At 33.8% G+C, this 27312-nt stretch overlaps 1 protein-coding gene across 2 annotated transcripts in view; it reads right to left on the reverse strand.

The window, feature by feature from the left end:
- csmd2 (CUB and Sushi multiple domains 2) overlaps positions 1-27312 on the reverse strand; it is a 560701-nt gene that overhangs the window by 194836 nt on the left and 338553 nt on the right. For both annotated transcript variants that reach the window (XM_688741.11, XM_073931822.1), the window contains exon 26: positions 1957-2159. In XM_688741.11, coding sequence (XP_693833.6) covers positions 1957-2159 — 203 coding nt within the window. The remainder of the gene's footprint in view (positions 1-1956; positions 2160-27312) is intronic.

The following is a 27312-nucleotide window of genomic DNA, read 5'->3' on the forward strand; positions in this document are numbered from 1 at the left end:
GTTTTGTAATGATATGTGAATGTGTTGGTAAAATATAGCATTTTTGGCCAAAAATCGAAATGGGCGACGCCCAAAATGGCTGACCTGTGAAAATCAGACATCATTCAACTTGACATGCTCTGCCGGATGTAATGAGACCAGTTTTATGAGTTTCGGACGAAAGGTTGAGATGTTATAAGCCAAAAAGCAAGTTTTTTGTATCTCCGGACCACTAGGGGGCAGTGTGCCGAAACTCCGCAATTAACCTTAGACCCTAGTTGTCATAACACACACCAAGTTTGGTGTGAATCGGTGAATGCGTTACAGAGATATCGCCTCAAGTCCATTTTCGCAAGTTCTACATAAATTAGTTCGCAAGTTAAACGAAAACGGTTGGTCTAATCAACTTGAATTCCATAACTTTTGGTTGGCATGGTCTGTAGATCATGTGATTCAATTTTGGTAAAAATCGGAGACACGGCCTAGGACGAGTTCGATCAAATAGGTTTTTCGAAAAATTTAAAATAGCGCGAAAAAATTCATGACGGAAAATGACGTCCTAGGGTGGGTTTGAATCGGACTGAGCCAGGAATCAGAGGAAAAAAGAATTTTGATTGTAGCCCATTCGGTTCAAAAGTTATGATGATAAACATACGTGAAAGTTTGGACAAGTGGTGGCGCTAGAGAGTTTGATTTTGAGACTTCATATTTGGCCTGATTAATGTTAATACTGGCCTCTATCATTGTGCCAGATGCATACCATGTTTTGTAATAATATGTGAATATGTTGGTAAAATATATCATTTTTGGCCTAAAATCAAAATGGGCGACGCCCAAAATGGCTGACCTATGAAAATCAGACATCATTTGACTCGACATGCTCTGCCGGATGTAATGAGACCAGTTTTATAAGTTTCGGACGAAAGGTTGAGATGTTATAAGCCAAAAAGCAAGTTTTTTATATCTCCGGACCACTAGGGGGCAGTGCGCCGAAACTCTGCCTGTAACCTCAGACCCTAGTTGTCATAACACACACCAAGTTTGGTGTGAATCGGTGAATGCGTTACGGAGATATCGTCTCAAGTCCATTTTCGCAAGTCCTTCGTTAAATTTGATCGCAATTTAAACGAAAACGGTTGGTCAAATCAACTTGAATTCCATAACTTTTGGTTGGCATAGTCTGTAGATCATGTGATTCAATTTTGGTGAAAATCGGAGAAAAAATTCATGACGGAAAATGACGTCATAGGGTGGGTTTGAATCGGACTGAGCCAAGGAATCGGAGGCAAAAAGAATTTTGATTGTAGCCCATTCGGTTCAAAAGTTATGATGATAAACGTATGTGAAAGTTTGGACAAGTGGTGGCGCTAGAGAGTTTGATTTTGAGACTTCATGTTTGGTCTGATTAATGTTAATACTGTCCTCTATCATTGTGCCAAATTATACAACTTTCCCGCATACGCCTATATGGGCTGCCATTCAAATCCGGCGGAAGAAACGGAAGAAGAATAATAATAATAATAATAAGAACACTAACGAAAGCAATAGGTGCCTACGCACCTACGGTGCTTGGCCCCTAATAATAAGAACACTAACGAAAGCAATAGGTGCCTACGCACCTACGGTGCTTGGCCCCTAATAAGAACACTAACGAAAGCAATAGGTGCCTACGCACCTACGGTGCTTGGTCCCTAATAATAATAATAATAATAATAATAACAACAACAACAACAACAACAACAACAGAAAATCCTTATAACAAAGATGTCCATGCGTTGAACCACTTCAAAAAGCTTCTTGATGAATCAAAACTGATTCAATGCAAAAACAACACTAGAAGCATGCACTTCACATCTCGATATACAGGCAATGAACTATTCACCCATCTAGAAGCATTGTGATTTTATCAATAGAATCATTCAGACTATTTGGTGTTGCTGTGTAGGAGAGTAAATGAAGCTAAAGTAAAATACATACCTGAGAACTGCAGAGCAAATCCCTGCTTGCTGGTGAAGAAGTCGGTTGTAAACTGCAGACTGACAGAATTAAAGGTGCTGTGGAGGTCTGGAGGAAGAGTGGATCCACTCAGTTCTCTCAAAAGCACACCTCCGTCCTGAGGCCCATCCCAGATGCGCAGAACATCATGCACCTCTTCTGTGTGGAAGACCAGGAAATGCAACCTGCAGAGCAATAGAGACATATATTACAGTAGTTAGCTACTGAGTAAAAACATTCGGGATCATTCACAAAAATGTCATTGTTTACTTATCCAGAGGTTAATCTAGTGCTGCATAGCCTATTTTTATTTTTTTTGGTCATGTTCATTTTATCTCTTAAAATAATAGTAAATATTTAAATAAAAATAAAATAAAATAAAACTATCCTATAAAATGCATACTAGTTATTACGTTTTCTGGGCATTTGTGTTACGATTTGTTTGAGAAAGCCAAAGCCCAAAATTAAATGCAAAATATAAAAACTAATTAAAAAAATAATAATAAAATAAAATAAAATAACATAAGATAAAATTAAATTAAATTAAATAATCCTATACAATGCATACTATTTATTAATAGTTTTCTGGGCATTTTTGTTAGGATTTGTTTGAGAAACAAACTGAAATATAATGTTCGATTTTATTTGATAAAATAAGACTAAATAAAATGAATTAAAAAAAAACATTAAAATCAAATAATAATAAAATAACATAAGATAAAATTAAATTAAATTAAATTAAATAATCCTATACAATGCATACTATTTATTAAAGGTTTTCTGAGCATTTTGTAAGAAACAACTGAAATGTTATGTTTACTTTTATTTAATAAAATAACTAAATAAAATAAAACTTTTAAATAAAATGTAAAAAAATAAACAAAATACAAAAACTAATAACATTAAAAAAAATTAAAAAAAATGTATACTATTTATTTAAAGTGTTCTATTTGACAGGATTTGTAAAAAAAAAAAAAAAAAAAAAGGAATTGTAAATGAAATTGAACGCTATATCAGGAAAAACCTGATGTTGATTGTTTGTAGATTTTAAACTGGATATTTACCCTTCAAATGAATAAAACATGAAACACAACATCTAGAAATACCCAAAATGTTAGCATTGTAGTTTTTTTTTAGTTGAACTAGAATAAAACTTGACAGTCAACTTGAAAGATGAATACTTAAAACTTTGTCACCTAAAATGACCAGTTGCAATTTCATTTATCTGAATTTCTCACACCTTCGAACTGCTGTACTAAATCAGAACGAAGTTGTTTTCCACGAAGTCCAGCGACTTTTTGTTTTGTTTGTTTTTTTGGTTTGTTTTTGTTTTCGTCTTCACCAAACCCCAGAACACTTGATATATAACACTTGTATCTGGTAGCACAATTCTTTTATACACTGGCATCTTTATTTTTCTGTATTTATTTATGTATGCTAGTGGCGATTTACTCTTATTATATGTACAAGCCCAAGCAGGACATTTATCATTATGTTGTACAATAAAGAAATGAGGGCTAACGACATTAAAACAGTCCCCGGGTGTGTAAATGATGACTGATTGCTCATTTTTTGGGTGAACTGTGCCTTTTAAAAAGGTAATAGTAGGAAGGGATGAAGAAAAAGAAAGGAAGCAATCATCTCTAAAGTATATGACACCAATGGGAAAAGGAAGTAATTGGAATCACTGGGTTAATTTGTACATTTTCACAGCTTTTATAGTTATATAACAATCATTTGTTCCAGAAGAGATATGGCCAATTTGGAGTTGCCAGACAGGAAATTAGCACTTAGATTGTGTTTAATATCAGAAGGATCTGAAAGCGAGAGACAGAAAGAGAAAAGATATAAAAAAAAATACAAGTCAAAAGGAAATTTGTAGATTGACATCTGCAAAAATGTCATAATGAACATTTGAGTAATGGCCTTTCACTAATAAGCTGGTACATGCAGACATTTAAGTTATTAACCTTTAAGAGCAGAAGTTAAATAAAGATTTTCAGAGTGATGTCATAAATGAGACCTGCTTATTTTCTTCTGCCACAATCACCAGCCATCTAGTCCATACAGGTTGCTGGAGAACTACAAATTTGCCACTAAAAGAACTACAAATCCCATTTTACCTGTTCACTTACACAACTGTTTCGGATGACTGATGATGACACCTAAAAAGCTGAAGCTTATGAGTGAATCATTAACTTGACTATAAAGACACCTCTCTTTGCAACAAACATTGCTGAGTTTTGTTTTACCCCATGTAACTGCATGTCTTGCCATGTTTTGATCCTTGCTTTGTTTACCATTTTGGTTCTAAACCACCTAGCCTGACCTTTTGCCTTATTCTGACCACGTATTTTGAATTACCTTTATGCTTCTGTTTTGACCATTGCCTGTCTGACTACTCTCATTATTAAAGGACTGCATGTGGATCCGCGCCTCCATACAACCTTATGTTACATCTGCAGCCTACAAATACCAGAAGCAGATTACTTTACTAATAATGTGTGTTCTACAGATCATTCTGCCAGACTGCATTCTACAGTTACAGTACTAGGGCCGCACGATATATAGTTCCAGCATTGATATCATATTATACGGATACACAATAGTCACATTGCAGGATCTGCAATGTCAAACCAGTATTATAATTGACCTCATTTGAAAACACTCATGATTTGTGCAGTTATTGCAATGTTTAACCATAAAGTTACCAAAACATTTATAATTTATGTGTGTTTACATAATTTAATTCTGTTTAAAATATTCAGGCATAAAAAAATAATGCTTCTAACGTTTAGAAAGATTAATTGCACTTTTGGTATACTGTTGTATTGTAAATGATATTTGACTATATTCTTCAAGACACTTCTATACAGCTTAAAGTACCATTTAAAGGCTTATCTATAGATTAATTAGGTTAACTAGGCATGTTAGGGTAGTTAGGCAAGTTATTGTAAAGCGATGGTTTGTTTGGAAGACTATCGAAAACAAAATTAGCTTAAAGGGGATAATATTTTTGAACTTAAAATGGGTTTTAAAAAAATTAAAAACTGCTTTTATTCTAGCCGAAATAAAAACAAATAGGACTTTCTCCAGAAGAAAAAAAAATATTATCAGACATACTGTGAAAATTTCCTTGCTCTGTTAAACATAATTTGGGAAATATTTAAAAAATAACAATAAATTAAAATGGGGGCTAATAATTATGACTTCAACTGTATATATGATAAAGACTATAGAGTGTTATTTTATATTTGATTATTAAATTTGTGTATCATTTTGAATATTACTAGACTTCTAGAAAACCATAAAGCACTGTATATTTTATTTGTATAGTATCTTTGCTCTTTCTGAATGTTTGTGATTGGTTTCTCATATTTTATTTAGATGCACTCTCTTACAAAAATCATCCCAATGTACAAAATGTGAATTTAAACAAATTATGAGGACAAAAAATTACAACATTAATAATTAACATTATTAATTTAACATTTTAATTAACATTAAACATTAATAAAACAGGTTTTCGAGACATCTATGTCAAGACTAAGTCTAGTGTCTTTTGAAGGAGAGGGATGTAGAATCAAAAATCCAAACCACATGATTAAATAACAACAACAACAACAACAACAAAACCCTATATGGACACAAATAAGCTTATAAATATTATCGGAAAGCTTTTGAATTTCAGAGTAATGAAAATATAGGCAAGGAATCATTAAATCATTACAAATTAAAAATATATACAAATTTATTAATTCATTTTCCTTTGGCATAGTCTCTATTTCTCTATTCATAGTCTCTATAGTCTCTATTTATAGTTTGCCATAGCAGAATATGCCCTTTCAACTGCAACCCAGCACAGGGAAACAACCATACACACACACACTCATACACTACGTCCAATTTTGTTTACCCAATTCACCTATAGCGCATGTCTTTGGACTGTAGGGGAAACCAGAGGAAACACACGTCAACAGGGGTAGAACATGAAAAAAACATTCTTGCTGTGAGGCAACAGTGCTAACCACTGAGCCACCGTGCCGCCCAATATACATGCGACAATTCTAAAAAAAATAATAATAATAAAAAAAAAAGGAGCTTAAATGACAAGGCTGATTAGAATTAATTATTGTGTTTGTAAAACAATAACAATAGCTAGATTTCAGGATAAGTTTTGTAAGTAGGTCACTTTCCTGACACTGAGCTTTAAAAAAACGAAGAACATTTGTTCCAAATAATTTCCCATACATCTTTGTGAAGATAAATCTGGGAACCTGCTCTGTTCTGTCCTGATGAATGCAAATGTCCTCAAGAATCGCAATGACCCCAGAAGTGGTGATTTTAACACACTTTACATAATAGCCAAATAAATAAATGAGGAAAAAAGTGGTATATATACCATTATATACCACAAATGTTTTGTAGTATTATTTATTATATGCTTTCAAAAATTTATAAAAGTAAATAATGATAATAATACAAATAATACAAATAATAATAATAACAACAACAACAACAACAACTATTATTATTATTAGTAGTAGTATTATTATTATTATTAGACAAATAAATAAATAAATAAATACATGAATATAAAAATAGATAAATAAACAAACTTTATTATAAAAACAAAAATAGTCTAAAAAAAGAAATACAAGAACAGACGAATGAACGAACGAACAAACAAACAAACGAAAGAATGATTACAATCAATGATGAACTTAAGTCTGCCAGGTAAAACAAACATATCAACACTAATTGTAAAGATCTCTCTGTAAAAGTATAGAGGCATTTAAAACAACTCTGAAATAACCTCATATAAACCGATATCTGCCAGACTGGAACAACTTGTTTTCAACAATTAAATTATCAACAGTTCACAAAGTGAAATGAAATTATGTAAATGATGTCAGGAGCCTGCTTTTAAGAAACCGCAGTAAAAATCATGCCCAAGGATGCGGTGGGAAAGTTTGTCACACATACACAAACACAAAAGCTCATTAACACAGACTATGCTTCATTAAAACTGAATCAAAAACAAAACAAAAAAATATGAATTTTTCAGATTTTCTCCCAAAATATATACATATCCTATTTGTGGCTATCGCATGAATGACTGCAGTTCTATGCTAAGTGAGCAAGAAAAAGGAGAGGTCATGTGTAAAAGCTGAGCTCATACATCACGGTTCACAAGCCTTTAACACACGGCTGACTTCAGCAGTGGTATATATATATATATATATATATATATATATATATATATATATATATATATATATATATATAAATATAACGAAAAACTATTGATGTCTCAAAATCCACGTTAAGCATTTAATTCAAGAAAACAAACATATCTATCACATATCACATAAACCCTTTTACGTCCACCTGAGACTTACACACAGTTTTGCAATTAAAGTTATTAAATGCATAAAAACAGTTGATGTCAGAATTATTAGCCCTCCTGAATTATCAGCCGCGCTGTATATTGTTTTCTCCCAATTTCTGTCACATTTCTAAACATAATAGTTTTTATAACTCATTTTTACGAGTAAATAATAATCAGAGGCTAATAATTTCTTTGTTAAATCCTTTCTTTATTAAACCTCTTTTGAAAAATATTTCAATAAGAAAGAAAAAAAATCACAGGAGGGCAAATAATCTTGACTTCAACTGTGCTGTATATCAACTTCAGGAGCTCTTATACACACCAAACAAAACATTTTATTCATACCTGTATGCTGAGTGTTTCCTTCAGAGGGATATGTCAATACATATTGTTGCTGATTATACAACCCAGGCTCATTCTGAAAACGTGTCACTATATACATTTCTGGAGAGCACCAAATATTGCCAAGGCGACAAGTTTTTTTTTTTTATTGCAGTTTTTGTTTTCATTTTCACTGCTTTCTGGAACCATTCTTCACCAGATTCGAACCCAGTCATTGCTGTTAACTCCTCTTTGCTTCTCAATTCCGCCGACATACATGGTGAGCTAACTGGAAAAACTGGTAACAGCAGGAAAGCCGTCGAAATAGAAGGTAAGCAATCAGCTGGTAAACGTGAAAAGGAGCAGTGTCATACCGCACTGTATCATTGGATTTAAAGATAAAAATGCAGCAATACATACTTCTTCCTACATAATTTGCGATCTCCATAAATGTATATAGGCTACGCTTTCAGAATGAGCTGATGTTGTGATTATATACACATATACATTTAAATCTACAAATAATTGTGCAACTGATTTTCAATTCTGACTGTTCACAGCATTTTCAGAATAAGTAGTAATAAAAGAGAACTCTAAAATAAATAAATAAATAAATAAAATATAAAAAAACAAATAAACAAATAAATAAACAAATAAAATATAAATAAATAAATAAATAAATAAATAAATAAATAAATAAACAAAATATAAATAAATAAATAAATAAATAAATAAATAAATAAATAAATAAATAAATAAATAAATAAATACATACATACATACATACATACATACATACATACATACATACATACATACATACATACATACATACATAAAATTAATCATTACATATTGGCAGTTGTGGCGACCCCTGATAGTTAAGGAACTAAGTCGAAGGAAAATAAATGATTGAATGAATAAATGACTGAATGAATGAAGTATGAATTTTTAACTTGACACATTTTTATGCTAAAACCGTATACATATGAGTACATATTTAACACATTTAAACTGCATTTTCAAAGGCATTTAATACAAACAAATCACAGTGGCAGCATTTAGTATTTTTTAACTTTTTCTCCTGCGTTGTCATGCCTTAATAAATGACTGCTATTGGGACAAAAATAGCAAATTCAATCAAGTCTTGTAGGCCAAAGATGTGTAGTATTTCCATTGAATTGTTGCCATGACAGCGAAGACATATCAGCAGCAAAACGCTTTGGCTTACTGTAATTCATGTAAGTGAATTAGCAGAGCTTCCCCCCGGTCTCTACATCTCTATGTGTGTGTGTGTGTGTGTTTCTTCCACCCATAAAGGCGTGAGTGGGAAGTATTTTTAAATCCCAGTTTCAATTTATTGTTGTGTGGGTTTTAGAATTCGACAAATCCTTCTATTCGGAATGAAAGACACACAAAAACACAATAAACGGCAAACAGTGTGAACTGCAGAACAGGTAATTCACTCTGCACACAGTCTGGGTGTGAAACGAAAGAGATCAACAGTTATTTATAGCGGTGTATAAAATAAATAAAGAGTGAATTCTCCATTTACTAAGACAAAGAGAAAAGAATTCATTCATTTACTAAATCTGGAATGTCAGATGACAAAAGCAAAAGGAATCAGCAGAAAGCAGGGCTTTTGCAGTGAGTAGTTTTAGGAACTCAATTATAGGAACTAGCCACGAGGCTAGTTAAAAATCATGGCTTTTGTTTTGTTTTATATGGCAATACGCTTACATAGCTGGTTGCATTTGTAGTTGTTTTACACTAGTATTTCCTATTCACCTTATTCTTTGTCGACAAGCAGGCGCAACCAAGGGAAACTGGTTTGTTTGATTTTAGGGGTTTCTAATACCCAAAACAAAACAAAACAAAAAATAAATAAAATACAACATACAAAATATCCTCCAAACAATGAAGCGTATTTGCAATTTTTTAATAGATTCTGATTTGGAAGATGACATTTATTTCTTATAAAAAAGTAAAATTTTTACATTTGAACAAGCAAATTGAAAAGTGAAGTCACAGGCATTGCTCAGGTGTGAGTTTTTTTTCCACAGACTTTAAAACAGTGTAAAAAATTTGATGGTTCTCATCTATCAAATCTGAGCTTTATTTAGTATTTTCTATTGTATTTAAGTCAGGTAAATGGCTGGGCCATTCTACAGCTTGATTTTCTTTCCTTGGCTGTGTTTTGGATCATTGTCTTGCTGAAATGTCCAGCCTGGTTTCATGTTTATTATCCTGATAATGTAGGTGTTGTACTGAAGCAGCTAATATTCATCTATAATGACAAAGGGCAGAGGGTTGCTAAAAACCTACTGAAAAATTACAGCTGCTGTCTAGGCTTTCACTGACTTTCTAGACCTTCCTTTCTTCATGTGTTCAATACTTTTTTTGCTTGTGTCATTTCATTTTATTACCTTTTAACTTAATTTGTAAACTAATTAGATTTGTTTTCTTTGCATAAATGGATTTCTTTGGAAGTTACTAACATCAGGGGACATTTTCAATTCAAGGGCACCTTCAGACATATGTTTCAATATTTATTTTCCCCACTGTAAATTAAAATATTTACCTGGTTAATAATCATTAAGCAATACTTAACCAGCAAAACCAACTGTTATTCATTAACCAATCATTAACTAATGTAATACATTAATAATGATTTCATAACTAATAATGATTAAGTAAAATAAAAATATATAAACGGTCTATCCATATATTGCTTCGGGTTTAGTTCCTCCCATCTAATAGATACGATAACATTGTATGTGTTTGAAACCCACACACATAGATCTAAATTATCTCAGTACAAATACAAGTATCTAATACATTGTATTTTAACATGAAATAATGAATGTATATGCGCTTACATAAACACACACTCATTCAAACAACCTAGAAGTATAGATTGTAGTCAGAGAGGAAAACAACATTATTCAATCCAGAAGCTCTAAATGAGATTAATCAGCCTGCAGCCACAGTGCTATTACAAATCTGATAATGAACCAAATTATTCTGTCCCCGTCCACCCATTTGGCAACCCAAAGTTTTTCCAAATACACACTGTTGCTTTTTTGTGTGTGAAAATGAGCGTTTCAGAAACCTCCTCAGCCTCCAGCATCTGTTGCATCACTGCCGACAGGACAGAACTGTGTCATACTAATGATAAAGCGCTAATCTATGCAAGCGGTGCTGCATTCTCAAGGGGAAGTAGGCGCACAATGGTGCATTCCTTCCATTAATGCCAGACAGTTTCCTCTTTGCCGGCAAGATGCTAAAGCAGGTGTTTTGTGCAGTGGATGGACAGCAGATTGTGCTGTGTTTCGGATGCTGGACAAATAATGTTGCTAATAAGCTTTACCAGAAGTTTGTGAAGGAATCTAGCAAACAACAATGGCACAAATAATCAATTAATCCATCCATCCATCCATCCATCCATCCATCCATCCATCCATCCATCCATCCATCCATCCATCCATCCATCTATCTATCTATCTATCTATCTTAAAAAAGTATGTATGCTTAAACTTTTAAGTAAAAAAATATTGGTGTTCCGAGTGAACAACTATAAATAAATTTCCAGTAGCTGGGGTGCTGGAAAAGAAAAATAACAAAATAACGGCTATTAAATTACAGAAATTTACCTTAAAATAACAAACATTAAATTACTGAATTTTTTTAGATTTAAATTTCAGGTACATTTCTGTAATTCAACCTGTTATTTTGACAGTAAATTTCTGTAATTTAAGCTGTTTTTTTATTTAAATTTTTTTGTTTATAAACATATATATAACTTTTTAGTTAGTAAATCTACGATTTCTTTTTCTGTTCTGCTTAATAAAGACCAATGTAATTGAGCTTTCATTTTAGTGTACGATTGTGATGATAATTATGTATGGTCCTGAGGTTAATCAGAAGAAGATCTGCACACATCTAAACTTTGCTCTTCAGATTTTTTCTTCATCACACACTCTTTCTTTATCTTTGAGATGAAATGAAGCCTGTGTGTGAAGATTTATGTTGATTAAAAATTGATCTACGAACTAAAGTAGTAGATCTTTTAAGAGGCACTTTTCATCAGAGTTCCACAATATGGAGCAAGAATAATTGGTGGGTTGGTTGATTGGATGGATGGGTGGATAGATGGATGGATGATGGATAGATGGATGGATGAATGGATGGATGATTAGTTGGTTGGATGGATGGACAGGTGGATGGATAGATGGATGAATGAATAGATGAATGGATTGATGGATGGATGGATTGATGGATGGACAGATGGATGGACGAATGAGTGGGTAGATGTATGGATGGATGGATGGATGATGGATGGTTAGTTGGTTGGATGGACAGATGAATAGATAGACGAATGAGTGGGTGGATGGATGGATGGATGGACGAATAAGTGGGTCGATGGATAGATGGATGGATGGATGGATGGATGGATGGATGGATGGATGGATGGATGGATGGATGGATGGACAGACGGAAGGTTGATTGGTTGGTGGTTGGTTGGTTGGTTGGTCGATGGTTCGTTTGGTAGGTTGGTTGAATGGATGGATGAATGGATGTATGGATAAATGGATGGATGGATGGATGGATGGATGGATGGTTGGTTGGTTGAATGGACGAACGAATGGACGGTTGGTTGGTTGGTCTGTTGGATAGATGGATTGTTTGCTTGGTTGGTTGGATGGTTGGTTGTTTGTTTGGTAGGTTGGATGGATGAACAGACGGACGGACAATTGGTTGGTTGGTTGGACTGTTGGTTGGTTGGTTGGTTGATTGATTTAATGATTGATTAATTGACTAATAATTGATTGACTGATTAAATGATTGATAGGTAGTTTGATTGATTGATTGATTGATCAATCGACTGATTGTTCTCTTTAATGCATGTCCATTTTTCCAAAGAGGAGAGAAAGTCATACAGGTGTGAAATGGCATTATGGTAAATAAGGTTATTATGGTTAAAGTAAAAAAAACAAAAAAAACAATAGGAAAACCCCAGTACTACTGTTTCAAATTATGACTCAATTTTGTGCTTTATTTTAATGATCCTGAGGCTAATTAACCTTAATTCCAGGCCTTCGAGGAAAGTCTGAGTGACTGATATTGAGTGAGGGTCTTGCCTGAACAAACATCATACTGCTACAGCTAATCCATATGCAGACACCATTAACTAATTCTCATGTTCATTTTATATTTACTGAAATGTGCTTCCACCTGTGCTTTCCCCGTTTCTCTCTACAACCCTTTCATGTAATCCGCACTGATAGTATGGCGGCTGGTCGCGTTGGCAGAAGAGTGGGTGGTTACAGTCTGTCAGATTTGCATGTTCAATATATAAAAGGAAAGGTGGAAGGAGATGAAAGACTAAACCCCACAAGGTTTGATTTGTTCCTCTCAAAAGCACACAAAATGTAGAGGTCAACCACATCTGAAGTGATGGAAAAAAAAACAGCTTTCATCTTAACGCTGGTCATTCACAGCCTGGATTTACTCACTTCCAAAAGCATCTACTTACTTACAAAACAAGCACGAGATTGAGCCAAGGCTCCTGTCCGTCCAAAATAAACTGAAGCCAGTGTTGTGAAGAGGTAAGCAAAGTGTCGCATGCATCTTTAAAAAACAAAAGTGGTTCAATCAGATGTCGAAGGAAGAGCCAAAGCGAGGGAAAAGGAGAGGAAGAGAGGCAAATGTAGAGGAGAGCTGTGTCATATGAATACCAAACAGCAGTGCTGCCCTGGGAGTCTCGCCTGTGTTCCTGCTGCAATGACTTGGCAGACGGGGGAGCGGCACAGAGCTTGTGAATGCATGTCTGTGGGTGCATTTATTTGTTTATTTGTTCAACCGGGAAAGTCATCAAGAACAAATTCTGGATGGATGATTTGTGGCAGGGAGGGGGTTAATTATTATAAAAGGGAAGGAATAATAAAGCTAGAGGAATAAAAGTTTGTGATTGTTGAGGCTGAGGCTGTTTTGGGTGGTTAACATTGCTATTTACTAAGAATTATCATGTTGCTAACATGCTTATCACAGTGCTACACTTAAAAAATGCTTATGCTGCTAATTCAAACTACTTCATTAAACTGAGCTGAAACACCACAATTATTGAGTTTTTGGGCACATCTTAAATGTTTACATCCTAACACATCTTAAAAAAAAACAAAAAAAAAAACAAGCAAGCTAACTAGAGTTGAGACGACATGAAGGGATTGTGTGGAACCTATCAACTGTTACAGTGTAACATGGCTTAACAGCATTATTTAGCAAGTTGCTTTCATGTTTACCACACTGCTAGCACAAATTAGCATGTTCCTAACACATTTCTAGCATTGTTAACACACAATGTTTAAAAGTATTAACATTTCGATCAGGATTAACCATTTTAACATGTTTTTAGCATGTTTCTAACACGAGTTAACAGGATGATGCTATCTATCATGGATAACATGTTGATAACACAAATTAACAAAATGAATACCACTATAATTTATCTAGCATTGTTATCATTGTTTCTATCATAGATAAGACATTGTTAACATGATGTTGTGTGTCTTTGTGTTTCAAATGTGGTTGCCATATTGTTAGCACATTGCAAACATGTTTCTATTATGAATAGGCATCACTATTATGTTTCTAAATGGAACTGGCATTTTGTAGCAATAATTAGCATGTTGCTAACATATTTGAAGTTATGTGGTTACCAACATGTAAGCACATCGCTAACATGTTTCTTTTATAAATAGGCATAACTACTATGTGTTTAAACGGAACAGGCGTTTTGTAACAATAATTAGCATGTTGTTAACATGTTTACAGTTATGTGGTTATCAACATGTTAGCACATTGCTAACATGTTTCTATCATGAATATACATAATTACTATGTTTCTAAACTGAACTGGCATTTTGTAACAATAACAACACATTGCTAACATGTTTAAAGTTACGTGGTTACCAACATGTTAACACATTGCTAACATGTTTCTATTATAAATAGGCATCACTACTATGTTTGTAAACGGAACTGGCCTTTTGTAACAATAATTAGCATGTTGCTAACATGTTTACAGTTATATGGTTAACAAGATGTTAGCACATTGCTAACATGTTTCTGTCATGAATAGACATAATTAGTATGTTTGTAAACAAACTGGCATTTTGTAACAATATCCTGCGAACATGTTTACAGTTATTGTTTTCATGTTTCTACATTTTTAACACAAAATCAATTAATTCATTGACATTTTTTTTTTAAAATAATTAGCATGTTGGTACCATATCGTTAGCATGTTTTTGCATGGCTACCCTAATTTCTAAAATAAACTGGCAGGTCTGTTAGTAGCATGTTTCTAGCATGATTAACATACTGTTTACACAATGGTAGCATAAATTGATCACATGTTTGTGGCATGTTTTGTTAATGTTATTAGCAAGAAACATCAATATTGTATTTGTTTTCATGCCTCTAGCGTGAATCGCATATTCTTAGCAAGCATATCATGTTTTTTTTTTTAACATGGTTAAAGTGTTGTTAGCGTGAGCTAACTTTGTTTACACAATAACTAACAGTTTACCACTTGTTCTAACCTATTATCAAGTTTAAAATCTAGATCAATACACTAGCTCTCTCAAACTAAAATGAAGCACGTTTGAAAACATACCAAACATGAAACAAAACTAACACAAGCAGGATATCAAAGCAGAGAGGGATAGCTAATGAATCAGACCATGACAAGCATTTGCAGTTGTTTGTGAAAAATGTCCATGATAAGAGTCCTTGAATGCTGGGTGAGAAAATTATAGTTTCTGGAAACTCATGCTTGGCAATTTTTGAATACTCAAGATCTGGTGTGTCTAGTGAAGAAATCAAGTGAATAATGCAGTATTTTTGTAAATAAGGTGTGGACAGACTGGTTTAGCAAGGAGTAAATATAGCACACAGTCATCGTGTCTAAGGAGGACTTATATTTACTGGAGAAAATACCAGTGCTTACTAGACAGCAAAAATGCATAAGAGCTGTGTTTGCACTGTCATCATGCTAGAAGGGTATATGGTTTACTGTAGGTTGTAGACAAGAATGTCAACAACAGTGTTTTTGCAGTAAATGTGGTTATGCACGGAGGAAAATAAACAGAAGTCTCCCAAAAAAAGTCTGAATTCAGCATTCAAGAACTAGACCACAATTTATAGGCTACTAAATTCAACAAAACAGACCTGCAATCTCTTGCTTGCTAACAAGTGCTGTTTAATAAAGCAGAAAACTGGGTCTAAAACAGTGTTTTTAAGCTCTAGTTTAGCAGCGAAACATATATTCATGTTGCTAATTTATATAAACTATGCAAGAAGCATGTTAACACTATGTTAATTCTTGCTAATGTTAACTATGCTTAATATTCTAACCAAACTAGAAACATTCTAACAGCACACTAACAATGTTAGCCATGATGGCAACATGCTAATTATTTTAACGACATGCTAACACTGTTAGCTGCTGGTCCTATGCCACCCAACCCACTCCGAGCTGGTATCGAGCCGGCGACCTTCTGAATGGAAGTCGGTTGCTCTACCAAGGAGGGTAAAGACCATGGCCTCTAACGATGATGATATCATCCACCTATGACTGCTGACCAGCGTCCAAAACACATTTGCTTGGCTGCTTTAATAGTGTAGTAGAATGCCATGTGGTCGATTGTGTTCGAACAGCCACAATACACTATCTACTCTCTGATTACTGACCAATGGATGATTATTATGGGACAAAGCCATTCATTTAAGCACATGGTAATGCAGGTGTAAACAGAGCCTCACAATAAGGCTGCATTTTAGGATATGGTTATCATTAAAGATCAATTTCCCTCCACATTAAAGGAATGCATTTTGTTTAGTTTTAGAACCCAAATGCTGCACTCCATTAGAATGATTTTTGTTGTGGTTCGATTATTTTAAGTCAATGGAATATTATGAAAAAGAAAACAAAATGATGTCAGAATATCAATTCAACCCTGCCTTGCAATCACTGTAATGATGGTTCTCATCGCTCATAGCAGTTCAAGGGCACCTTTATACACATATCTGTGCAGGACATCTCAATTATCCCAGATGGGTATGACTGCCATTGGGATGAAAGCTATCTGACTGAAGGAGAGGACGAGGGGTTTGATTTTGTTGGAAGGAAGGAAGGAAGGATGTATGTATGTATGTATGTATGTATCTCTCTCTCTCTTTCTCTCTCTCTCTCTCTCTCTCTCTCTATATATATATATATATATATATATATATATATATATATAAATATAAATATATATATATATATATATATATATATATATATATATATATATATATATATATATATATATATATATATATATATATATATATAAAGCAGGCACAAGACTACTTTGTGTGGTATCAAAAATGTTCAAGGTCATGGCTTGAAATCATGGATTCACATCTCCAAAACATCCTTGACAAACACATTTATTGCAGAGGTCAAGATTGTGGGTTAGGTTGACCACTAGATCAACAACAATACCCAACATGAATCAGCCTCAGAGTTTATTTGGAAGTCCTACTTACAGCCCAGGCTCATTCTGAAAATGTACCAGTATATACATTTCTGGAGAGCACCAAATATCTCCCAGGAAATTTGTTCTTTTGCAGTTTTATTCGTGAATGCACCAGAGGCTGCTGTGAAAGCTTTTGCAGATCTCAAATTTCTCTCGCGAGTGCCATTTATGTCTGCTGTTCCTGCGCAAATCCACCAGAAGCCGCTGTCGACTGACAGACTGACCGATCGACTGACCCACCCTCTTCCTTCCCTAAACCCAACCAATAGTATTTTCAAAAGCACAGAGTAACTCACCCACTACCCTAAACAAAACCCAAAGTTTTAAAAAGCAAATCATCTGATTTGTACCACATTTTCAGTTTTTACCACATTCTCACCCCATAATTTACTTGTTTACTTTATTTTATTTTATTTTTTGGCTTCTGTTTTTGTCTTAGCCACTTTCTGGAACTGTTATTCACCAAACTCGAACCCCATTGTTACAGTCAACCCTTCTCTGCGTCTCAAGTCCAATGACGTACATGACGAGCTGCTGGACAAACTAGTGACAGCGGGAAAGCTGTCCATATGGAGGTAAGCAGTTAGCTGCTAGCATGAAAAGGAACAGCTTCCAGTAGCATTTGCTTTAAAGACGGAATCCAGCCATACGTACTTCAGGCTACATAATTTGCGATCTCCAGACATGTATATAGGGCTACGTTTTCAGAATGAGCATACGTTGCCTGTTTCTTTAGAAGACCTTTAGGCCCAGTTGTAAGTCAACATCTCACAATGCTGAATTTGTTTTGACTTTATCAGAATTACAAGATATAAACACTCAAAAAGTCAAAATTCTGTGAACAAGACAATGGGCTCTATTTTAATGATGTAGGTGCAAAGTCTAAAGTGCATGGTGCAAAAGCATTAAGAATGTGTCCGAATCCACTTTTACTGTTTTAAGTATTGAAAAATATGGTTTGTGCTGTGGCGCATGGTATAACAGGGTTGTGCTTATTCTCTTTTAACCTCAAATATCAGGGTCTCATCTCCCTTTCACAAGAGTCAGTTGTGTAGTGCCATGGTGCATTTGCTATTTACATGGCAGACTTTGTATGCAAAAAAAACTGAACGCTTCAAGTGTGAAAAAACAGTTAAACAGAGCATCATCAGCACGAGGATAAAGATTGAACTTCCTTCAATCGACCTCTTTATTTTCTCTTTCTCTCTTTTGTGGAAAAGAAAAACGATGTTGTACGCACTCCGCTAAAGACATCCAGTAGCCTATATATTTAATTTTGTTTGTTAAGCACAAAGATTTGTTTCAAAACTATTTCTAAATTCAGTTCTAATTTCCAGCAAACTAATAAATGAACAATAATAACAAAGTGTGGTCAAATAGTGAGTACAAGCTTATTTTTAATAAAACAAATATAAATATGCATATAACAAATAATACTGCTAATAATAATAACATTAAATGCAAACTGTCATGAATAAACTGAAAAAGCCCCCCGAGGTGAAGAAGAAATGAAGGCAGTGGTTTTTATATTTATCTAGAAAGTAATAATTTTTGTAATATTTTATTCCTTTAATTCCTTTTAATTTTTGTAAATATATGTGTGTATTGCTGTACATCCTGTGTGTATTAAGCAATGTGTATGTGTTCAAGCTGCATAACTAATGCTCTCTGCGCTGGATTTTAGACCTGCTTTCAGCTGGTCTTTTGCACAGTCTAATTTAGTTTCTAAAAATAGCAACGCGCCAACAATGCGTCTTAACACACCTCTTTTCTAGAACGCCACATCCATGAGGCAACAAAGTGGTGCAAATGGATTTGCTGTTTAAACAACATGCCACAAAAGGGAAAAATAATTGTGTTGTGCTGGTCTGAAATTAGTAACGTCATGTCAACGATAGGGCTCAATACTTCCAATATCAGAAAAACTAAGCATTCTTACTTTTTTAAAGTCGGTCACAAGCTTTGCTAGATAATGTGTTCAAATAATTGAGTGTTATATAATGCAGAGTATTACACTTATTTTTGGCATTTTTTCTTTATATTTAAAACACCCCATTGAGAGTAGAATATAGTGGGTGGCACTGGCTGATGCATTAATGATTAGTTATCTTTATCCGCTGTGTAGGCAGATTGAACAAGAGCAAGAAGCAGTTCTCAGTCTGATTCAGCAGATGTGAGGTTTCTGGCCACCTTAAAAACAAATGCACAGCACTTTCTACCCACATTCTCCTCCCTTCAGCGCTGCCAGCCGTCCCACAATGCAAACTGTTCCCAGGAGAACCGAATCGTCCGCGTGTTTATCATCAGATCATTCTAGGTGTGCTTGAGCATTTTTCTCTCACCATTTAGCAGCATATTGGATTTTGGGGGGTACATTAACCTTTTAGAAAAATTGTGAGTTTCAAACTCTGACAGTTTGTATATTGAGAGTAATGAGCAAGCAGACACTGCAAGTGAGACGGCACAATTTCACAGCCCATTAAAAATTAGCCTCATTAATTGATTGATCAACTATAGACTTTTGGAAGGTCTCTCTCGCCTCTCTCTCTCTCTCTCTCTCTCTCTCTCTCTCGCCCCTGTCTGACCGGCTGATGAAAAAGCAACACAACAGTTTCTGCTAGTACTTTTATGGTATTGTAAGTGTAATACAATGCATTAAAAATTATTGATTCTTAATATAATTTTTAATACCAAATGGTTGCCAGTTACAATGTTTATGAACGTCTTAAAGTTTACCTTTACCAAAGTTAAATCCAATGGTAATAATTTTTGGTCAGACTAGTTGTTCAGATTTTTACTGGCCCAGCTATAAAAAGTATTAAAGGAGTAAAATAAAAAATAAATAAATACAAATGTGTTGTTTCCATTGTTTTAAACCCTGCAGCAGCCCATAGCAGAACAAAATCTAGCCTAACAAAAGTTATGCAATTGAATGTAATTAAAGACAACTGGACAATCTAATTTGCAGCCAATAACACAAATACATACAACTGAAGAAATACACAAAGACAGTGCTCAACATTCTTCAGGATATTAATTTATTTCATTTTTATTATTATCAGTGTTTTTCTGAATTCATCCAAATTGACTTTCACTGGCGATGAGCCGAGTGAACGTACAAAATCATTCTCTGACATTAGATGTTATGTAACATGCAACTCTTGTGTTCAGACACCAATGAAACAGGCAGCTTCACATTCATCTTGCCTCAATGCATCGTCTTCATCTTTAGAAGTGTTAGTTCACCTAGACAAAGTGTGTCAAACTCAGTTCCTAGTGGGCTGCAGTCCTGCAGTTTCATTCCAACCCTGTTTCAACACACTTACCTGCAGGATTCAAACAACCCTCACTCAATAAGTTTAGCCAGGTGTGTTTAATTAAGGTTAAAGCTAAACTGTGCAGAGCTGCGGCCCTCCAGGAACTGAGTTTGACAACTGTGACCTAGACTGTTTCATGCTTGAGCATCACCAAGTCGTTTTTTTTCCATAACTTCAGCACCTCAAAACACATAAACAAAAATGCCAATCTTATTGATTGACCAGCTGTTACCAAAAAAAATGTAAAAAAAAAGAAAAGAAAAGAAAAGAAAAAAAGAACCTGAGGCATTGATTTATTATTTTATGATGTTTTTACCGATGCCATTTTGCACATTGGTACAAAATGTATTCTTGTAGCTTGATAATACTCTGACTTAATCACTGAAGAGATGTGGTCTGTTTAAGGATGCTTTTTGGTATCTTTCTGGACTTTGAACGAGTCTGGAACTTTGCTGTCAATGGAGGATGAGGGAGCTCTCAATGTTCACCTTAAATAGTTTAATTTGTGCTCTAAAAATTAACAAAGGTTCATTGGCACCCTTTATTTAGTCATGCTGTGTTAAATTTAACAGGTTTATTCAACAGTTAATTCTCTTCAGTGTCAGTATAGTGTGCACTTGATCACTGATTACCTTGGATGGGCCTGTGCTTTGTTTCAAAACAGAGAATGTCACGCTCAAGCACTTAGCAAATGTGGACAATATACTGACATTGATGAAAAAAGTTTTTTTTTTTTTTTTATTCTTGTAGGTTGATAATATTCCAACTGAACCACTGATGGGATATGGTATGTTTAAGAATGTTTTTTGGTACCTTTCCAGACTTTGAACCAGTCTGGAACTTTCTCAATGAGGGATGAGGGAGCTATCAAACTTCACCTCAAATATCTTCCTTTGTGTTTTGAAAATGAACAAAGATTCATTTGCACCTTTATTTAGTCATGCTGTTACATATAACACCGTTATTAAATAGTTAATTATCTTCAGTGTCCGTATAGGGTGCACTTGATCACGTATTACCTTAGATCTGCCTGTGCTTTGTTTCAGAGAATGCATGGGCACTGAGGGTAAACACTGCATAGTGCCCGTAAATGCGCATAATATACTGACATTGCTAAATAAAGTTCTTTATTTTTGTTGTTTTATTTGTATTCAAATGTATTATTGTTGCTTGATAACACTCAGACTTATCCACTGACGAGATATGTTATGTTTAAGAATGTTTTTTTAGTATCTTTACAGATTTTAAACCAGTCGGGAAGCTCTCAGATTTAACCTCAACTTAATTTGTGTTCGGAAGATGAACAAAGGTCTCAGGGGGTTTTGAACGAGGAGATGGAGGTTAGTAATTCATAAAATGATTTTGGGTGAAATAATCATTTAAGAGTGATTTTGTCTTTTGTTTTTAATGTACGTTAACCACTGCTGTTCATCAACTCGCAGCATTTTACTTTCACTTTAGACTGATGATCAAAGACAAGGCATTTTCACATTATGCCCTATTTTAGCTTATCCCTTGAATTGCAACAGCGTGTAGAGAACTCAGAACTCGATTAGTTTCTTCTATACTTTAAAAACACAACTTTCATACTTATCCAGTGCAGTTGAATATGGTGGAGGAAAAAAATAGCGATGGGATTGTGTTTATTAGTATCTCAGCTATCGGATATGGTCAGTCTTGCTGATTAAGCTCTTGCAGAAGCACATAGTGATGTCTGTGGTGCTGGAGGCAGGACTATTATTCCCAGCATGCACCACAACATGAATAAATAATGCTACAAAACTGCTGCTCTGTATTATTTGCACTGCTTTGTTGTCTTGTTGGAAGTTATGTGTCATGCGGGGGGACTGCAAACCCTGTCCTTAAATATGATGTTAAGCACCCTGCATGCCAAAACAAACCATTTTATTTTGATCTCCCAAGCCTATTGTTAGCCTGACAAGTAATAGATGAAGTAAAAGCAGGGTACCCCACTGACAACTACTGTACTGGGATAGTCATTTTCCTATCTTACACTATTGTTGCGATAATAACCACTCTGAAATGGATACAAAACTAAAAACAAACAAACCAAAAAACACATTTATTAGTGACATCAACTCTGGTAATTATTATTATTATTATCATTATGGTCCCACTTTATAGTCGCTTATACCTGTGAACTTACACAGTAACTAGATGTGTAAGTAGTATGCATATACAGTGTATGTACACATTGGTACATAGTGTTTACTTGTGTAATACTTGTGTAACTACACACATGTAACAATACACAATAGTATGCGTAAGTTCAAATGTTTAACAGGACATTAATGACACAATCTTTGGTAAACTACCCTTTTAATGTGAATTTTAATGTGATTATTTACCTTAAAACAACATACAAACTTAAAGTTTTTGTATATTTCTATATACGCTTATACTTTATTGGCAGAAGTTTGCTTTTGTAAAACAGTTGCACAAAGACTTAGGTTTTAAATATTACACAGTAATTTGGGATCGTTTTACACTTTATATTGAGCGCAAAATTCTTGAGTATTTGCCCTGTAATTACATTGGTATCACAAGGTGAAACCTTCTAATGCAGCGTTAGTTCTGCCATTCTTATTCTAATACAGTGTTCAGAAATACTATACATGGTATGCAAACAGGTGTGGAAATGGGAAAACACCTGCAAATACATATTGTTATTACACAATGCACTTATGTAACTCTTGTTACAGATGTTTACTTTTATTTTCACATAATTACACATCATTTTCACATAATTAGAGCTGTAAAACTTAACTTTAAAATTTTCAATTCTCAATTTTTTCAAACCTGTTGGAGACGTCCAACGATTACCAGAATGGGGAAGTCCCAGAGTATAATGAGAAAATATGAAATTTGAACACCTGAAATTTACGCTGTTTTCGTCTGTTTTTATACTATTTGTTTTTATTATATTTATACTTGTTTATTTTATTCCTGTTTATGTAAAGCACTTTGAATTGCCACTGTGTTTGAAATGTGCTATATAAATAAACTTGCCTTGCCTTGCCTTGTCTTAGTGTTGTTATCAATGTCCTGTTCAAACTTACACATACTATTCAGTGTTGTTCCATGTGTGTAGTTACACCAGTATTACACAAGTAAATACAATGTACCAATGTGTACATACACTGAAGATACATACTGACACATCTAGTTACCATGTAAGTCGACAGGTATAAGCAGCACTTAATATAAAGTGGGACCTAAAATACAAACACAATGTCATATACAGTATATTTTATGTTAATGTCAAAGATATTTTTTTCCTTTGTTAGCATGAAGCGTCAAGCTGAAATCACTATTTCAATCACAATTATAATTAACAAATCTTGTATTTCGAACAAGTTTTCACAATTATAATAAACAAAATGTTGCTTCTGCATGTGTCATTTTGCAATACTTTGGAACGTGTGCAGCTTTTTCAGCTTGATGCATTGTAAAAATTCGATGCACCACAACATGAGCACTATCCTGTACATCTCTCTATATATAACATGATACATTACACTGTCACAGAATGTATATACGGTGTCCTGGTGGACATGCTTATCCAGAGGGGCTTCTAACATTAAACTAAAAGCTAGCATTTTTTCCCTTCCACATGGCTAGTTTTGTTGCATCTTTGTTTTGTGTTTTGTGATCTATTCTTAAGAAAAGTCATCTATTTTATATCAGTTTAGAAATGTATATTTCTATAAAACTAAAATACAGGACATTAATCAAATATAATAATAATTAAAGAGTACTACTACTACTACTACTACTACTACTACTACTACTACTACTACTAATAATAATAATAATAATAATAATACTAATAAAAATAGTTGTTGTTGTTGCTGCTGCTGCTGTTCTTCTTCTTCTTCTTCTTCTTCTTTTTCTTCTTCTTATTATTATTATTATTATTATTATTATAAGTAGTAGTAGTTGTAGTAGTAGTAGTAGTAGTAGTAGTAGTAGTAGTAGACTCAAAGTTTAGATTAGACTCAAAGTTGTTTAAATGATTCATTGTTCGTCCAGACGTTAATCCTGTTTGTATCAATATTGACACGAAAAATTAAATGTGAAGTGAAGGATCTGGTAAAACGTGAATGCGCCTTTCCCTTTAAACACTAGCGTAGTGCTGGTGTGTGAGGAACTGATCATGACTGAAGATTAGTGAACATTAATGAGTGAACATTCTGTTGATTAATGCAATAATCTACCCTGCAATGGGAGACTTGTCAACCGTTTGCTAATAGAAGGATTAGAAAAGACTATTGATTTATGGGACTTTTTCAGACCTTGACAGGACCTTTATCAGTACACAGTTCATGGATTAGTTTCTTCCTCCATTTCACAAATGTAAGTAAGTGCGATTAAAATGTTTGCCTCCATGTTTTCTCTAGCTTGGAAAATATGTATTTAATTGTGATTTGTTACTTGTAATCGCTCCACGTGGCTTGTACTGTGTCTGGTTAACTCTTTTTTTATACTCATATTGCATCTAAAACCACGTTGAAAATGCGCCACGTGCTGCTTTGTTTTCTGATTTAAATGCATTTGTGAGCTCGCAATCATCTGTCAAATAAATATGTAAATATGTTTACAATTTAAAACTGTTTAGCATACAAAATAATTGTGGAAAAAACAAAACAATATATTTACTAATTCATATTATTTACAAATATTAATAATTACATTAATATTTAAATTAAAAACGTTGTGGTTGCCACAATAATTATGTAACGAAAATACATTTTAAAACCTAAACAACTTTACAGCAAAAAACCATCACTTTAGTCAACTGTGTTTATTCATAATAATAAAATAAATGGAAACAAGTAAATCTTTTCTGAAATGGCAGAACCACACCTAAACTAATTCTTTTAAGAAGACCATTGTTGCGTATACTGAACATAGTTTGATTTCAATAGCAACTGTAAATCATTTGCTTTACCTTTAACCATTAATATGATAACTTTGTGTTGCACAGTACTAAGATGTACAACAATATGTCATGACACATTTTGTCTGTCACAGGATGTGTGTTTATCCAGTGATGTCTGAATGTGGACACATGAAAGGCAGTGTACGAGTGGACCGGGACAGGTCTGTGATGTGCCAGGATGCTGATGGCGGTGTCACCTACTTGGGCCTTTCATGAGGCTGTGTTTCATTGTTCTTTCATCACAGACACTTTCTTCACATCTGAGATGCCTTTGTTTGGCAAAGGTGATAATTACTATCAGCAGCCTTTTTTTACAGACAGACAAACACACACACACATGGAGACAGATCTAGAGCCTGGCCCCAAATGTTCTCCTCCACGTGGGATTAGACGTCGGTTAAGCCTGCTGTTGCAGAGCCGGTTTGCAGCATTGGAGTCGCAGCTCAAAGGATGGAACTGTCACGCTCGAGGCTCATCTGCAGTCACGAAAGAAATCTGAGGAATTAACGGAAGCTGCGCTCCCTCGTCCCTCCTTCCCCATTCTGCTGCTTTATCAGCCTCCCTTTCTTTCCCTGTAAAGCCTTCGAGTCATGCATTAACCCTGTTCTCTTCTCGCTGCCATCCCTTCTTGTCAAAGTCTACTAGCAAGTTTTGTTCAATCATTGTTTTTGATCTATTCTTACCAGAAACTATCCAATCTAAGTTTTATTTTGTTTTATTTTATTCTATTTTTACTTTCCTATAACATTATTTTAATGCTATTTTATTGTATTTTAATTTATTTTATTGCAGTTTAATTGCACTTTTATATTATTATTATTATTATTTGATTATATATATATATATATATATATATATATATATATATATATATATATATATATATATATATATATATACATACATACATATATATATATATATATATATATATATATATATATATATATATAATTTAATTTATTTATTTTTATTGTATTTTGTTGCAGTTTTAACTTTTATTTATTTATTTATTTTTACTTTTTGGTTCAATTATTATTCTTTTTTTTTAAGTAAAACATGTAACTAAAATATACATATATATATATATATATATATATATATATATATATATATATATATATATTTAACATTAAAAACATAAAAAATATTTTGACTTTTGCAAGTGTTTGGTTTATTATTAGTCATTCATTCATTCATTCATTTTCCTTGGGCTTGGTCTCTATTTCTGAGGTCGCCACAGTAGAATAAATGGCCAACTTATTCAGCATATGTTTTATGCAGTGGATGCCCTTCCAGCTGCAACTCAGTATTGAGAAACACCCATAAAAACTTATTCACATGCACAATCATACACTACAGACAAATTAGCTTACCCAATACCCATTCACCTATAGCACATGTCTTTAGACTGTGGGGGAAACCCACGCGAACACGGGGAGAGCATGCAAACTCTACACAGAAATGCCACAGAATTATGATTGTCACAGTTTTAACTTTTGTAATGTTGTGGTTAATTATTTTTTGAAACATGCAATTATCATGCAATGAAAAGAGAATTCATTAACAACAGTTTTATTTTAGTATTAATAAGTATCTACTGTACTTTTTATAGTTTAAAAAGCAGTTAGTTTTAAATTTCTTAATTTTTTTGCAACAGAATAAACAAATAAAATAAAGTAAAATAATAATAATAAGTTAATAGATAATAAATAATAGTTCCTGATATATCCCATTATTATTGATATATTAGAGGTT

The sequence above is a fragment of the Danio rerio genome, chromosome 19 (assembly GCF_049306965.1).
Source record: "Danio rerio strain Tuebingen ecotype United States chromosome 19, GRCz12tu, whole genome shotgun sequence".
In the NCBI taxonomy this organism is placed as follows: domain Eukaryota; kingdom Metazoa; phylum Chordata; class Actinopteri; order Cypriniformes; family Danionidae; genus Danio; species Danio rerio.